General features: G+C 40.0%; 1 protein-coding gene across 1 annotated transcript in view; it reads right to left on the bottom strand.

Annotated features, from left to right (window-relative positions):
• Positions 1-922: 922 nt before the first annotated feature.
• Positions 923-16,700, bottom strand: part of HGSNAT (heparan-alpha-glucosaminide N-acetyltransferase) — a gene marked incomplete in the record, with an annotated part of 974,112 nt that continues 958,334 nt past the window's right edge. Inside the window, 1 exon segment of the mRNA XM_044059525.1 lies at positions 923-1,642. Coding sequence (XP_043915460.1) covers positions 1,461-1,642 — 182 coding nt within the window.

Below are 16,700 nucleotides of genomic sequence, written 5' to 3' on the forward strand. Positions count from 1 at the left end.
TGGGGAACATAAGTGTTCTGGCCCAGTGCAATGCTGGCACCCACTGAAGACAGAGGTGTAATAGTGTAAAATGTATGGGCCAGGGGCATGCATTTGGCTCTGTAAAGCCACATTACATGAATTAGCCCTTGTATATGCAGAAATGTACACACACAGGAATGCAAAGCAGACCTTTACACCTGGCTGTGAATTCAGAAAATCAGCCACCAGAATACGGCTATGGGGTAGAAAAATAGTAAATACTTTGTGGCTGTCTGGATGGCAGCTGCACCATGACTGGTTCTTGCCACAGAGATGGGAAGCTAATACACATAATTGTGGCAGAGGCCTGGCAGCATGCATGTGGTTAACAAAACCTATAATAAAAAACAAAATTCTAAGTCTTATGGGAACAGATGGTCTGAAATTGGTTTGAGACCAGCTGTACACTGAACTTAAGTGTAGATAAAGAAACTTCTGTTCATGTATTGCAGTCAAAAAGACAGACTCACCTATACAGAGAGAGAGTTCTGCAACATTAAATATAATTATATTAATTTTACACTGCTGATTGCAATACCGTACTTGATTAAACAGCATCAGAGACATGGCTGTGTGTGCTGACTGAGATTTATGTGAAGTCTTTTATGCAGTCATACAGCTGGGTTATAGATCACATTGGTCAGTGCAAATACTGAGCACAGAATAACATTTTCCCCCAAATACAACTACCTAATTAAAACTAAACATTCTATCACAAACTGCATTTAAACAGTTCCCCCCTTCTACAACCTTAACATATACATTTTACTTTTCAGTTTGTTCCGGTCTTTTTTAACTTCAGGAACCAAATGACCAAGTAAAACACAAAAACATACTACACAACTTTGCACCACAACAGTGATTTTATACAGGGAAGACAATTTGCAAGTAGAAAAAGATATTCAAATTTTATATTAAATATTTATTTCAAAGAACAAAGGAAAAACGCCCTATTTTAAAATAAAAATAAGAATGTGTAAGAGGTTCCTGTGTGTAAGCATCACTATCAGGACATGATCCAGTGTGCCTAACTGATAACGTTAATTGCGTATCTGGCAAAAGAAATATAGTTCATTCAACAAAAATACTTGCACAAACAGTAAGAAGTGCAATCAGATTTCATCTTGTTCAGTAGTAATAAAATCCTGTGAAGAACACAGCACATGACTCTGGTAAACGTGGGAAAACATTTGCAAACTTAACTGTTGACCCTCAGTTCAATATCAACATCACTTTATTTAAAAAAAACCCTGAATACTTATAAAATAAACATCCCTTATAATTAGTGTTAAGATTCTGGTACAGGAATAACAATATCAACAGACTACTTGGCGTAACATTTCTGCGAACTACAGTTTCTGGAAATAGAAAGAAATCAACCAAGATGTTTTCAGCATTTCCCTTTTTAACATTTTACGTGTTTCTCAATTATGAAATGTCTAAATTTTCCAGAAGATTCTTTTTTTGTACAAAACATAAGAAACAATGACCCAGATTGATGTCGCTACAAGGTTTTGAAGGAGGTGTTCAGAGTGCAATTGGCCATCTTTCATCTTCCATTTAAAGGGGAAGTAATCAGCAAACACTTCATGTCCAACGTAAACGAGGATGGAATTCATTCCTGCAACAAGAGCAAAAGATAAATATAATGCATTTTTACGGCAGATGTAAAATCACACCCCTGCAGGCCTTTCTCACTTACGTTTGTTTTTAAACTGTAATACACATTGTATAAATTATTTGTGAAGTTGGTTGTTCTTATAAACATCTCATTGTGTTTCCATCACAAATGCAACACCTTAAGCTATTACTGGAAATATATTTTTATAACAGACAACTAGTTGTCTAACAAAAACAAGTCACCAAAAAAAAATGGGGTTCTGGCTGCAACAATACAGGTCAACAGCCCCCCCCCCCCAAAAAGCAAAACCTTTAGACCATCTCTCAATACAAAAAACACATACCTGTTGTTTACGTGTATCATTGCAAAGGAAGCATGTCCTAGATATAAAAAAATGATTTGCCTTTTTTTCCCTGGCAGAAATTCAAAAGGAAATTGTTCTGAAGAAAATCAGTAAAATTAAGTTTTACTGGTTCAGGAGGAAGAAAAAGACCTCTAGAAGAGAAAACAGTTATTTTGTGAGAGCAGGAGAGAGAGCCTTCATACCTGTTGAGATGATCTCTAATATCTGGTGTTAGGGTAGTTTCCCTACATATCTACTCTATCTTCAACAAGACCATGCAAGTTAGCTGTTACTTATATGTACAGCAAATCCTATCCTAGGCATTAATAATACAACGAATGGACAGACAGAAAATAAATTCAGATTATCTAACAATTGAAATACGACAGACAGGTTTCATCCATTCCTTGGGTTGTTGAATGACCTGCACCATGTAACTGGTATCATCCTCAAACATTATTTATTTAACATCTGTTGGCTGGTTAAGTGGTCTTTGCCAAATGCCTTGGGTCACTGGTGAGAAAGAAGAATGACAGTGCACAGTTGAAACAAATGTACATACATACAATTATTACAAACAAGTATTAAAAAATGAATATTTACAATAAGAGGGCTGCTACAGTCTACAATGTTAAAAAAGAGTATTGCATGCTTTTCATGCAGTTATCATTTAGCAGCGTACTTAACATCCATAATGAAAGCATCAGCAAATCTACTCCTCTCTCAATATGTCTATACATAAATCAGCATATTACACAGTTTACAGCATTTTAAACTCATGATAACATAGGAGAGAGGTACGAAGAGTAATAGACTGCGATAAAAGATGAAACAAATTAAGAATATCAGTTAATCAGTCAGCAAGAGTTTGTAAGGCACATTCAGTAGTTGCTATTCTGCATGTCTGACAAATTGCTACTGCCATAAGGGTACTGATGGACCACTGAAAAGCTTGGCTATGACACCCCCCTGGTACGGACAGTATATTAATTATTCCTAAGATGATTATTTCCACATATCCTAGGTCTCTCTCTTCATCAAGATGATTTTGAAAGCAGGTAAGGCATTACTTTGCTTGACGCATCCAGCAGATGATGATCGTGCAAGTAGAGTGTGTCTTTGGCACAAATGCATATAGACCACTGGCTCTGGAAAGGTGGGGGAGGGGCAGGGACTTTTAGCACTTGAAAGGTTAGACAGAGATCACCCTCAGAAGTCTATATGAGACAAAGCACAGCAAAAGGGCTATTAGTCTTTTGGGGGGAAGCTTATATTGTGTAGTCCAGAAATCTTGGTCAGATAGCTTTGGGATCTCTCAAAGTGGCCAAGGCAGTTTATAAGGAACATTCTAAAACTGTCAATGTATTCAAGGATGGGTCTAATAACGGAAAAGTACAGGGGACCAAGGCTGCATTAGACCTAAGGAAGATACCACTACCTACCAATTAAGCAAAACAGAAAGCTTCCTACCACAATGAAGACATGGTAATAAAAAGGAATTCATGATCAACACTGGTACCAAAGTCCCAGGATAACTGTATCTGTTTTACGAGTGACACTAGCAACATGGTAAGAAGATGGGTTAGTATTTTTCGCAAAGGTGACTATCGCTCTCCTACTATGGACACAATAGAAGAGTCTTCATGGGTTCTGTTCAAGCAGCTTTATTATATACAAACACATCACAATAGAAGTTTACTGACCAAATTATATACAAACTAACTACTGCAATCATACATGCTCACTCTCTGTCTGCACTCTAAAAAAATAGCATGTGCCCGGTATTTATAGCTGCATGCTCAGTCCTTGTTATGCTTCTTAGACACAGCACATACACTCTGATCTACAGTAACTGTACTACATATATCATTTAAGGTGAGAGAGTGACTGATGTAACAGTCACTGATCTAGTCCAGGCTCAGTCTGAGAATCTGAATGTCTGAAATGTTTGACAACTGCAACCAGAACTTAGTTAGCCACACTCTCTTGACATCTGCGGTTGGAGGGAAGAGTGTCAAGAGCCCAACTGGTGACACTCTCCTGGTTTGAGAAGGTAAACCCTATATTAACAGTGTGGGTCTTGTCAGAGAGCCACCTGGCTAAAAGAGCAGACTACATATGGGTTTACATTAAGGTAGTGCAATTTATGTTGGATACCAATGTAGGATGGTATCAAAAAACACCTTAATGAGGTCAAGGGAAGCAGTATGGACTCTTAGGAAAGGTTATTGACTTCCTGGAGGAAGGCCTAAGAAATCAGTTAGGTTAAATAGGTTCAACACACCTTTTACAAATCTAAACTGTTCAGAGTGCAGGGTTTGTATGACACTTATGCCATTGTTTTATCAGCTCAGCAATTATGCGGGTAATTACTTGCAAATAATATAGTTATTTGGGTGTGTTGTGGAGCTACCTTTATGTAACTGAACCACTATGGATGATATTTACACTTCAGGGACATAACCTGTGGACAGACAAACTGAAGAGACTGAAGATGTTTGGCAAAGTGGTGCTTGACTTAGTAGCAAGCAGCACAGACGTTATGAGGTCCCACAGAACTAATATTTTTGTTTTTAACAGTGCAGACATAACCAGGTTTGGGAGGGAGAGGATGGCTAGTAGTAGTTGTGTGTGTGTGTGTGTAGGGGCATCTGGCTGGGTAGAAGGCATTAAATTAGCTTTGGGATCAGAGTCAGAGACTCCACTGGAAATGAGCCTGGTGCAGGAATAGGCATCAATTCTAAACATACTACCATAACTGAAGAAGGCTTTTGGAGCCGGTAGTGAGTACTGACATCGAATTCCTACATGGCCTTGTACTACTTGATAGCTTGAGGGTTTTAATTATAGTTTTAAGTCCCTTTTATAACGGGGGAGTGGAGATTTGTTGCACATAGCTTAAAGTTACTTCTTTTCGCTGTAAAGCTTGCTTGCATATGGGGTACATTATGATTATCAATATTCATACGGTAGATGGTAATAGAATTTGGAGGAGTATGGAATGGCATTGTGTACAAGGGTATTAAAAGAACTGCGTCATTTGAAGTTGTCAAAAACAGGTCGGCAAATCCTCTCCGGTTCAGCTGGTTAATCTGGGAATCTTGAGACAATGCTCTCCTCCTCCCAACAAACACAAATACATGTGAGAGATGCAACTATATAGCCAAACTGGAGGCTGAACTCTCTCACCTCAGGACTGGCAAGACCAGACAGGAGGAGAAGGTAACCACTCACACACCAAACCCAGTCCCACATAGACCTACCACAACTGCAAACCAAACACATAATAACACAAAGACATACTCGGAGGCTCTAACAAAAAACTTACCAAAACAACAGAGGCTCCCAAAGCAGACACCCAAAAATCCACCACCTCAAAACATAACACATGCAACACATACTTCAATAAATCAGTGTGTCAAACAATCACAGCCCTTAAGGGCAAACACCATGCCTGATACACTAGTAATAGGTGACTCTATAGTCAGATACACTGACGTTCCGCTTACCAGGCTGAACAAGGAGAGGGTAACGGTGAGCTGCTTATCGGGAGCTAGGATCCACCACATAACACACGCACTCAGGTCACTCCAAAGCAAGTACAAATATGACTCCGTCATTGTCCATGCCGGTGTGAATGACCTAAGACGTACCTCCCTGGACTACATGAAAAGAGACATAGAGGAGCTCTCTGATTATGTAGCCCAGGCTGGTATGACCCTGACCCTGAGCAGCATCTTGCCCTCACCAAGAATGATGCCACAATACAAAGACAAGATGATCAGCTTTAATAATTGGCTCAAATACTGGTGTCATTCTAGGGGGATCCAATGTCTGTCTGCTTGGGATGACATGCTGGACAAGCCACGCTGCTTCACAAGGGACGGCTTGCATTTGTCACCACTGGGCTTCCGGATATTGACTAAGGCTCTTGCCTCCCCCATAGTGCCTTTTTTAGGCAAGGCTCAAAAGATAAACCCACCTCCTTAGAAAACAAAAATGGAAAAAAATTAAGGGTAATGCTGCTCAACGCCAGAAGTCTAAATCTCAAGATGCAAGCTCTCGAAGCACTCCTCAGTATGGAGAACATTGATGTCTGTGCAGTAACTGAAACCTGGTTCAAGGCTCCTGAGAGCTCCCCAGCGCTACCAGGCTATACCTCGTATCATGCTTTTCGGCCCCAAAACTCGGGCCAAACCAAAAAGGGAGGGGGAGTGTCCATATTCATCAAGGACACCCACACCTCCAGGTTAGTGGCAATACATGAAGCATCAGAGACCATCCAGGTGCAACTAACCGTAAGCAAAACTGCTATACAACTTGTAGCATGTTACAGACCACCCTCCCAATCTCAGGAACCCCACTCAGCCTTCCTGAAGACATTGGAGGATATGAATGTCTCACCAAACACCATCATATTGGGAGACTTCAACTACCCTAACATAGACTGGGTGCATTATTCCAGCCCAAACACCCTAGCCCAAAGGTTCCTGGAATTCATAAATTCAAATGCAATGGAACAGCTAGTCACCTCTCCCACAAGGGGAGATAATATACTAGACCTGATCATCACAAACATGGGGACAAAGTGCTCCACACCAGAAGTATACCCCTCACTAGTGAGATCTGACCACAAACTAATCACCCTGGATATACATATCCCACCTCCACCCCCAACACGAAAGACTACAGTGAAAAACTTCTCAAAAGCCGACTTTACACTTCTTAAAACTGAGATGGTATCCTTTAAGCCCACTGGGCCAATGGAAACCACATCCCACAATGCAGAATCCTTCACAAATGCTTTCTACGGACATCTCCAAGAATGCATGGATCATGCAATCCCAAATAAAACCAAAACCCTCTCCACCAAGGGCAGGCGTCCTGTCTGGTGGACCCCAGCCATAAACAAACTGTATAACAAAAGAAGGAAGCTACTGCACGACAGAGCAAAATCCCATAAAGAGAAGGCATCTCTGATCAGCACTAGTAGAAAGCTACGTTCTCTCATAAAAACATCCAAGGCCAACTTTGAGAGAAAAATCACTATGGACACTAAAGATAACCACAAGGCCTTCTCCAGCTATGTTAGAAACCTGGGCGGAAACCCTCAGATATGTTCAGAGTTAGTTCACAATGACAAAAAATACACTGAACCCACAGATATTGCCAACATTCTGGCAGACGGGTTCAGTGCAAAGTTTTCCCCTCCCTCACCCCCAAAAGAAGAAATACTTATCACAGCTGAATGTAACCTCCCTGTCATCTCAGATGTCCAGGTGAGAATTGCCCTCAGCAAAGCTAAACACACAGCATCAATGGGACCTGACAGTATCCCGTGTTGCGTGCTACGTGAACTCCAAGAGGAGCTAAACCCGCACATAAAAATGCTATTTAACCTTAGCTTTACTACAGGATATGTACCTGAACACTGGCGTAGAGCAACAGTAGTCCCACTCCACAAAGGAGGCACCTCTACAGACCCTGGTAACTACCGTCCCCATAAGCTTAACCAGCCTGGTCTGCAAAGCTATGGAAAGAATCATTATGGAACTCATAAACAGAGACATTGGGGACTTACAGACACTTGATCCCACCCAGTTCGGCTTTGTAAAGGGCAGATCCTGCCTTTTGAACCTGGTTGACTTTTTTGAAACAGTCACTAGAGCCATTGACGAAGGCAAAGCAGTCCATACAGCCTACCTGGACTTGGCTAAAGCTTTCGACACAATACCCCACTCTGGCATCATAGACAAGCTCAACAGCTTAAATGTAAATCCATATGTCACAAGATGGGTGGCAAACTGGCTAAAGGATAGAACCCATAGTCAAAAATCGCTGGAGCCATGTCAGACTCAAAGCCAGTCACAAGTGGTGTCCCACAGGGCTCTGTCCTGGGACCCCTCTTGTTCGGCATTTATTTCTCAGATGTGAAAGCAAACATGGGAGAGTTATGGCTGACAAAGTTCGCAGATGACTCAAACTAGGCGCCATATTCGATACACCAGCTGACACATACATCCTACAGAAAGGCCTCACTGAAATGGACAACTGGTGCCGGAGTCATGGCCTTAAACTAAATGCCAAAAAAATGTATAGTCATCCCCTTTGGAAAAAACAAAGTACCCACAAATTATTACATAGACAGTAACCCACTGAGTACGAAAAAAGTAATCAGAGACCTGGGGACCCAAGTCGATAGTGACCTCTCATTTGACACCCACGTTGCAAAAGTGGTTAGAAAGACTTTCTACCTTGCCCACCTTATCATGAAGGGATTCACATCCAGATCAAAGGAGGTCATTGTACCCCTATACTCCTCCCTTATCAGGCCCATGATGGAGTACAATGCCCCATTTGGTATGTACCTTACCCGGCACTTGCAACAGCTAGAGAGACCCCAAAAGTACCTCACCAAGAGGATCAAGGGTCTCCAAAATATGTCATATGCTGCCAGACTAAAGAAACTCCAGCTCTATTCAGTAGCATACCGCCTGCTCAGAGGTGATCTGTGCCTGACGTACAAGGCCATGTCCAATCACGAATTGATGGACATGCTCCACCTCAAAAAATCCAAATCCTTCAGAACCACGAGAGCTAAAGATTTAAACCTCAGCACAAATATGAATAGGACATGCTGGAGGGACAGATTCATAACTCAGAGGCTTCCCATACTCTGGAACAGAATCCCAGTTCATGTTAGGCAGAGCCCCTCACTGACTCTCTTCAAGAGAAATCTTGACGAGTGGATGGGAGATCGTAGGTTTACCCCAGGGGTCATCTCTGTGTAACTACTAGACAGAGGCACAGTAAACTAATTCTATTATGTAAGGGGGTCTTCACTGTGTCGCTACTAGACAGAGGCACAGTATTCTAAATCTATTCTGTACACTTTTGTACCATTACATGGGGTGGCGAAAGCCACATCACTATGGCTAGGCTTATAAATGCCCCAGGGCAGATAGCCTAGTACCAAACTATGAAACTATAAATGGGGGGGGGAGGCATTATTTTACAGCAGCGATTCCAAAACTGTGTTCCACAGACCCCTAATGATGAATTCTAGAGGTCCACGGAGTTCCATTTCTCATTTCTGCAGCAACCAACCACCTAAATTAACAAAGAGAAACTTCTAGATCTTCCTCATTCGTGGCTAACCAGCATTTTTACAGAGGAATGATGAGTAATAACTTCTGCATTTGCGGCTGATGCAGAACAACTCCTTGCTTGCTCTATGTTTTCTGTTTGGCCGTTGGAACGTGGAAGGAAATTTAAACTAACCTACTTCCCCCAGTCAGACAGCTAACGTAATTGTTGTGTGCTGGTCGGTTCCTTTTACCAATACTGCAGAGCTGATCAAGACCATCTCTTGGAAAGACCCTAAAGGTATTTTTTTTTTGTAAGGCTTGAATAGTTTTTGCCTCATAGTTTTGGTCTGCTTCTCATAAAATTGATTTTTTCTGGCAAATCCCTGGCAATTCATTGAGGACTGAGCTTTAGACTTCATATCCTTCAGAAAGAAAATTCACAGTAATGCAAAAGTGTGTGTGTGTGTGTGTGTGTGTGTTGTGTGTGTTGTGTGTGTTGTGTGTGTGTAAAAGAGGTCGGTAGTATCCCCCTCAACTGTACTGGTTTTCACAGAATGTCCAAATTTTTGCCTTGTGTTTTTTGGTTTGTTTCTCACAAAATTGTGCTTTTCTGGCAAATCCCTGGCAAATCATTGAGGACTGAAGTCAGAAAATAATGGCAGACATTTGAGCTTTAGATGTCACATGCTTCAGAAAATTCGTACTAATGCAAAACTTGTTCTATCAACTTTCTAGGTTTATAAGAGCAATAATGTGTCCTTAGTTTTGGCCCTTTGACTCCAATCCCCCCCATTATGACAGGCTTTGTCCACATTTCTTGCGCTGAAGAGGTTGAGAGGCATGTGTAACACATACATACATATATCATACCTCCCAACCATACTGAATTACTCAGTTTTTACCGAGTTTTGGGGTCCAAATGATGGGGTGTCATGATTCCCGAGTGGCACCTCTTCATTTCCGATTTTTTCCCCTTTTGTTTTTGAATTTTTAAAATTTTCACGCTGTTGGCGCTGACATCATCACGTGCGTGATGACATCAGCGCCCTCAGGCCATCCAGCCAGTCGGAATTGAGTTGAAGGAAGCTCTTCCGGCTGGCCACAAATGCAGCTCTAATATGCAAGTGCTTTGAGTTTTACTCTTTCAGCCAGGGACAGAGCTTCAGTCTGAAATGCGAGCGGGAAGTTTTATGTAAGCCAGGAATGGAATGTGAGCCGGGAACAGAGCTAAACAGACAACAGAGCTTTTTTTCATTCAGAATGCAGAGTAACTGAAACGGAGAATGCAGAACGTCTTTTAAGGTAACTGAAACGGAGAAGGGTGTGTGTGTGTGTGTGTGTGTGTGTGTGTGTGTGTGTGTGTGTGTGTGAGAGGAGTGTATGTCTTCCTTTGAATAGCGGTCTACATAGTAACCATTGTGCAAACAATACTCTTAGATTCTTTCCTCTTTATGAAGCCTGTACAAACAAGGTCTAAACCATTATGCTTTTACCGAACTCTATTTCCATGTCTCAAATTGCAAAGCTTTACTGTTGACTCAGAGTTATGAAATACACCAGGAGCTGCCTGATAAAACACATATCGTATTTAGTGAGGACTTGTATTTTACTTTTTCACAGAAGTCAGAACTATCTCAGTATCTCTAGATGCCCTGTTAATGCCTTGAATTTTCTGTCATTGATATTATTAGTGGTGGTCTTCCTCTGACTGCTACTTAAAAAAGCAGCATAGAGGCATGTATCCATGAAATTAGAGCATGTTGACTGCACTGGTGAAACTGCAGTATCTACATGTTGCTGTGCTTAATGCTGTACATCGTTTTCTTCCCCGCTCTGTTTTGCCCTATGTAACACCCGTTTTGTTATTGCAGTCATAGATGGTGTTAGTGGTCTCTACCTTCTAGCTGCAGCTTCTTCAAGTCAGAGTGATAGTAAATGGCTGAAAGTTGAGATGGGCCATGCATTCACCTAGATGCAAAGATGCAGAAATCTAACATGGAATGAATGTGACGGTCAGTGACAATTTTTAACAGTAGCAGAGCAAACAAAGCAGCATAAACTAGCTGAAGTAACTCAGTCTGGTTTTATAAACAAAACTTTATTGAATATAAAAATAGCCACAGTTGCTCTTCATACTAGTGGACAAATTATTTTGTTTAGTATAAGTTTGCTTACATACAGCAGGACTAGTGTTTCTTAGCAATTTCTATTAGTGCTGCTCCAGTGGTATGGATGGTCAAAGCTCCATTACACGTCTGCCCCAGGTATACCATTAGTCCACAGGGAGGGGGAAAATGGGTAGGTCATAAGAAGAAGTCCCCCCCCACCTTGTTGGAAAGCACAGATATGCTGAGATCCTGGATGTCTAAAGAAATAACTGGAAGATTTTGGTAATGGGGTGTCAGGCCAGTATCATGACGGACAGAGATGAGACACAAATGAAAATATTATCTGTGTCAACATGTGGAAAGTGTCTCTACCTATTACTAGGAAGTTAATGTCATCCTTTTTGAAAACACCCATAAGTTTTAAAAGTTGAATGCATTAAAGGGACAGCTCTTAATTTGCTAGTACAGAACCAAATAGTTTATAATACTAATATTTTGATATATGCTGATTAAGCTCCATTAGGATAACTTTGGTGCAGCAACATAGATATTCCTGTCTTTCTTGTATACTGGGAAGGTACCTATTTAATTTAGTAATTGTGACAATAAGATCCATTACAAAGTTGTTGTAACAGATAATTATTTGCAGTCACTTTACAAGTTGTGTTAAAACAAAACTATAATATGTACGGTGACTTTGGAAGAATTACAACATACTATTCTTTCATTGTGACCATATACAGCAAACAGCCTGACTCATTAGTATGTACTTTAACCAATAGTTACTTTTGTACAATTGTATACTGTCTTTCTGTAAGAGGTGATGTTATATGTATAAAGTGCAATATGTACATTACTGCTGAGGAATATTTTCTTACATTGAGGCTTCCATTTCCATTCATTGTAACTAGATGCAGGAGCTGGTTGCAATGTACCTTGAGTAAAGGGTAAAAAGAGCCTAAAGTCCATAGCCACCACCACTCGTCAGCTTTGCCTAGGGTTTTTGTGCTAAGAGTTGACAGCCATTGTGAGAAATGAACTTGTACTCCCCCAGGTTTTTTGTGCTAAGTGTTGAGACCTGTGGTGAGAAGTGAGAAATGAATTCACTGAAGGAAGCTGCTGATTTAGCATAGTGGTATGTTGCTTTGACTGTAGTGCGTAGGGTCCTGGATTCAAACTTTGCCAGTGAAATCTAGGATGGTAACAACATTTTATTCTAGCAACTTTACAAAATTATACAAGCAATGTGTCCCTGGTTTTTGACCTTTTGTCCCCCGCCTCCCCAAAAAATGAAATTGAAAATAAATAAGTGCGAGACGCTGTGCAAGAAACCTATGGCTTACACTACTGTCATTCTATTTATAGTGTGGGTGTGGAAGTAGACTTTTTTATGATGGAAATGTTCTGAATTGGGCAGTTTTGTCATTATTGGTTCATGCGCTGTTTCATTGCCTACAATACAGCCTACTGGAAAAATGTTCAAACAATAAATTTAAAATGCGCTCTAACAAGTGTGTTGTATTATACAAGGAGTATAATTTAATAAAGTCAGGAAGGTGTAGCAAAGAAAAGCACACATGTATGTTTCTTGTTTTGTGTGCAAGGGGCCAATGATTTGAAAACAGCCCAAAGGTAATCTTGATCCACCACTGGCCCGAAGCATTTTCTTTGGATGTGGTGTGGGTTTCAATGCTGTTTCAATGAATGTGAGTTTCAAGGGCAGATAAGTTTTAATGCCAAGCCTATTTTCATTGTGAGACAGTATTGCTTTGTTTAGCAGATGTCTGTTAGTGTTTCTGCATTGTTGTGCTGTAAAATGTAAAAATAAAATCCAAATTACTATTGTAGAAGTAAAGCGGTCTGCAAACATTAGTGTTTAAACTGTTTATGGCAAATGGGACGAAATAGCTGGGTAATGGGACATTCGGATGGCTGCAGGGGGACTCTGGTGCCATATTTTGGTGGTCTGTTCTTCAGTTTGTGTTTGAAAGTAGTTGTCCCACAATTCCACTGGAGTGGGGTTACGCAATTATATATGCAAAATGAGATGTTAATCAGTGTACAGATTTGTACCCATTTTTCATGGGCCTTGTATGTATATATATATATATATATATATATATATATATATATATATATATATATACATATAGATGGAGCTCTATCATATGATAGAAACCTCATTTGACTGGAACCATAAGACTGAAATTTCAAAAGACTGAAAAGTCACTTGACTGAAACCCATAATACTGAATTTCAACATATGTGGGAGGGTGGCTTAATGGTTAAGGTGTTTGCCTTACAAACACAAGGTACAGGGTTTGAGTCTCACAAGGGATAATTGGCTAGGCTTAAAATGGCTCGCAAGGGCAGTTAGCCTAGTACTAATCTATGAATCTGTGAATCTATAAACTGGAGCATATAAAACCAGACCAGGTGGGGGGGGGGCTATGCCCCCCACATGCCCTAACTATATATGCTAACTCCAGGGTGGCACTACAGTGGGAAAAAGGGCATATACCTTTCACGTACCTTACAGTAGTCTACATGCTGCCACTACTATGCCCTTTTCTCTGCTGTAGTGCGAGCCTGGAGTTAGTATATATAGTTGGGGGGTGAGGGAGGCACAGCCCCTCCCACCTTGTCTGGTTTTATATGGCTCAGTTTAAAATTTAGTATGTTGAAATTAGGTATTATAGGTTTCAGTCTTATGGGTTTTGGGTTTCAGTCAAGTGACTTTTCAGCCTTTTGACATTTTTTGAAATTTCAGTCTTATGGGTTCAGTCAAATGAGTTTTATATCATATGATAGGGATCCACATTTTATATATATATATATATATATATACATATATATATATATATATATATACACACACACACACACATACGTGTGCACGCACACACACAAACACAAATTTCTCTTACTGTTCTTTAGTAACTTGGCAATATGACCGCAAAAGGATTAGTCAGATAAAAGGTGAATTATATTGGTTTTAATGAATACTTTCCCCTACAGATTTCCAGACATAAAATGATCTTATTTTAACAGATCTACATCATCAATTGCAGAGGAAGAGTGTGGTAAAGATGAAGGTGTTGAAGACCTCACAGTTCTTCTCATTATAGCCATGGTCAAGAGACTAAAAATATTAGACTTTTATTATTGCAACAAACAAAAATTAACAAACCAAGCAAACTACGGCATAATGCAGCAATTGTTATGAATGCCAGTAAATAATGAGATGACATTCTAGAAAGCATCTTAGCTCATAAGCAGTGTACTCAGACCATCACCTATATTTGGATAGCCTTTCACTCAGAACCAAAATGAAGGACTCATTTTCAGTTGGTGAAACCTAGCCAACGTCACCCCACGATGAAGGGGGCAGGAAGCAGGAATGCTCATGAACATGCATGGTTGGCCCTTTCTGGCTCCTTCACTACCAGGACTGGATTAGATTAGATCAGATCTTCATTGTTGACTATACTGGCAGCATTACAGGGAGGTTACAATGAGAAGCTGGAAGAAACTCACTCCTCCTTTAAGTGGTTAACTTTTTGTGTACTTTAACTCAATTGCATGGTAAAGAAAGAGGACAGAAAGTTATGTGGAATAAATGAAACATCATCAATTTTAAATACTGCCCAAAGTTTGGAATTTTATTACAGAAATGCGAAGATAGCTTTCTCAATTAATATACCTATCATATGGGCCCTAAGAAATGTTCAAATTACATATTTTTTTCATTTTCTTTATTTTGTATTAATGTTGTTTCTGTATTTACCATTTATTTCTGGGTTAAAATTACTCATATAGCAACACAACAATAAATGTTTACATTTATTATACTTTTATAAATATCAAGTAAATTAATAACATGTCTTTAGAAAATGATTGTGCATTGTTGAGAAAACTCCTCCTTAACTGATGTATCTAGAAGGCAACAGTAAGTCTCAGGAGCATTAGATTCCTTTCACCTGATTTACCAGGGGGCCACAGTGGCATCCACCACTATTGCCAATTAGATGCTTAGAGGAGGGAATGCACTTTCAATACATTATTTATGGGTGTGGGGTTAATCTACTAGTAGTCTTTATTGGATGAGGCTTCAACATGTCAGTTTTAGTTTCCGGATATTCTAGTCTGTGGTTCTGTTTAATTCCTTTTTTCTTCTCTCCAGTGACAGCCAACCATCTAGGCACCTCCACCATTATTGCCCATTTGTTACCCATCACCAGGCTGGAAGCAGTGTGTGTTGTTGTAGTCACACAGGTAGCCATAAGGGCTATTATCCTCTCTAATCACTTCCTTAAGATTTTAAGGCTTGCAATGCCTTGCCTTATGTCCCACAAAGGATGGGGCTTGGCAGAGTGAAGCACATCCCTAGTGCCTAGTGATGCATTTTATATTATCCCTCTCTTCAAAAAGTGTTAGCACTGCAGCTGGCTGGACCACCTCAGACCCTCAGGATGGGCAAGCTAGTTTTGACTGCTCACACCTACTCTTCCCTGTCTGGATTCTCCACCACGTAAGCCACTAACTGATGTGATCATTACCCTTTCTCAAAGCTCAGCTAGTGCAATTTCTGTGCGTTTACTGGAAGCAATACAAACTGTGGTGTTTTCACTTTTCTCCATGACTGTGCAACTACAGAGTTAGTGTATTTAAGTAAGGGTTGTGTAGGGAGATCTGTCCTCAATCCCTCCTCTTCAAAAAATGTTTTTCCCAGATCTTTCAAGGGCTTGAAACTTTGATCATTTATCATATAGCTAAAGCTTCAACCAGCTGTAAACTTGGAGAAACTAAAAGGCCATGCCATGGAACTTGCTCCTTATTTCAGACCTGACTTGGGATCAAAGCCCTAAGGATATTGAGAAACAGGAGAACTCTGTTTATATTGCAGCTGATTCAGTGACTGTTAGTGTTATTAAAACTGTTTTTTGGGTAAAATTCAGTTACCGGCTAGTAAGTACAATGCCTGGAATGCCAGCAAAAAAGAAATATGGAGAACCTGAAAGAGAATCAACCAGAAAAGATTGAGAAATCACTGTCTGGAAAGGATTCTGTAGCTGTTCTGCAAAAAGGTCACAATTCAACTTTGGTTCATGCGATGGCTTCAAGTAATTTATAGGAAAAAAATAAATCAGAAGTACTCAGAGGTGATTACAATAAATAAAATATTGAAGGAAAATATCAACTCAAATAACAGAAGGCTGGAAAAATAGAAGAAACGTTTGGTATTCAAATGAATTGATAAAACTGCAAAAAATCAGAGAATAAAATGAAGAAAAAGCTGGCTGAGTATGAGGCTCGAAGAAGACATGTTTAAAAAAAAAAAAAAAAGAGTTAGAAGACAAATCACACAGCAAATAAATATTTTATGCTGTACTAGAGAAACTGAAAGGAGAAGACTGTATTCATTTTATGGTAACTCACATAAGCAACCGGACTGGTGTTCCACAGCAGAATTTGTTAACTGAAAGGGAACATCAAGGGTATGCTGCAAACCTGGACAT

This window comes from Protopterus annectens, chromosome 17.part0 (genome assembly GCF_019279795.1).
Source record: "Protopterus annectens isolate FY-2018-M chromosome 17.part0, PAN1.0, whole genome shotgun sequence".
Lineage (NCBI taxonomy): Eukaryota > Metazoa > Chordata > Ceratodontiformes > Protopteridae > Protopterus > Protopterus annectens.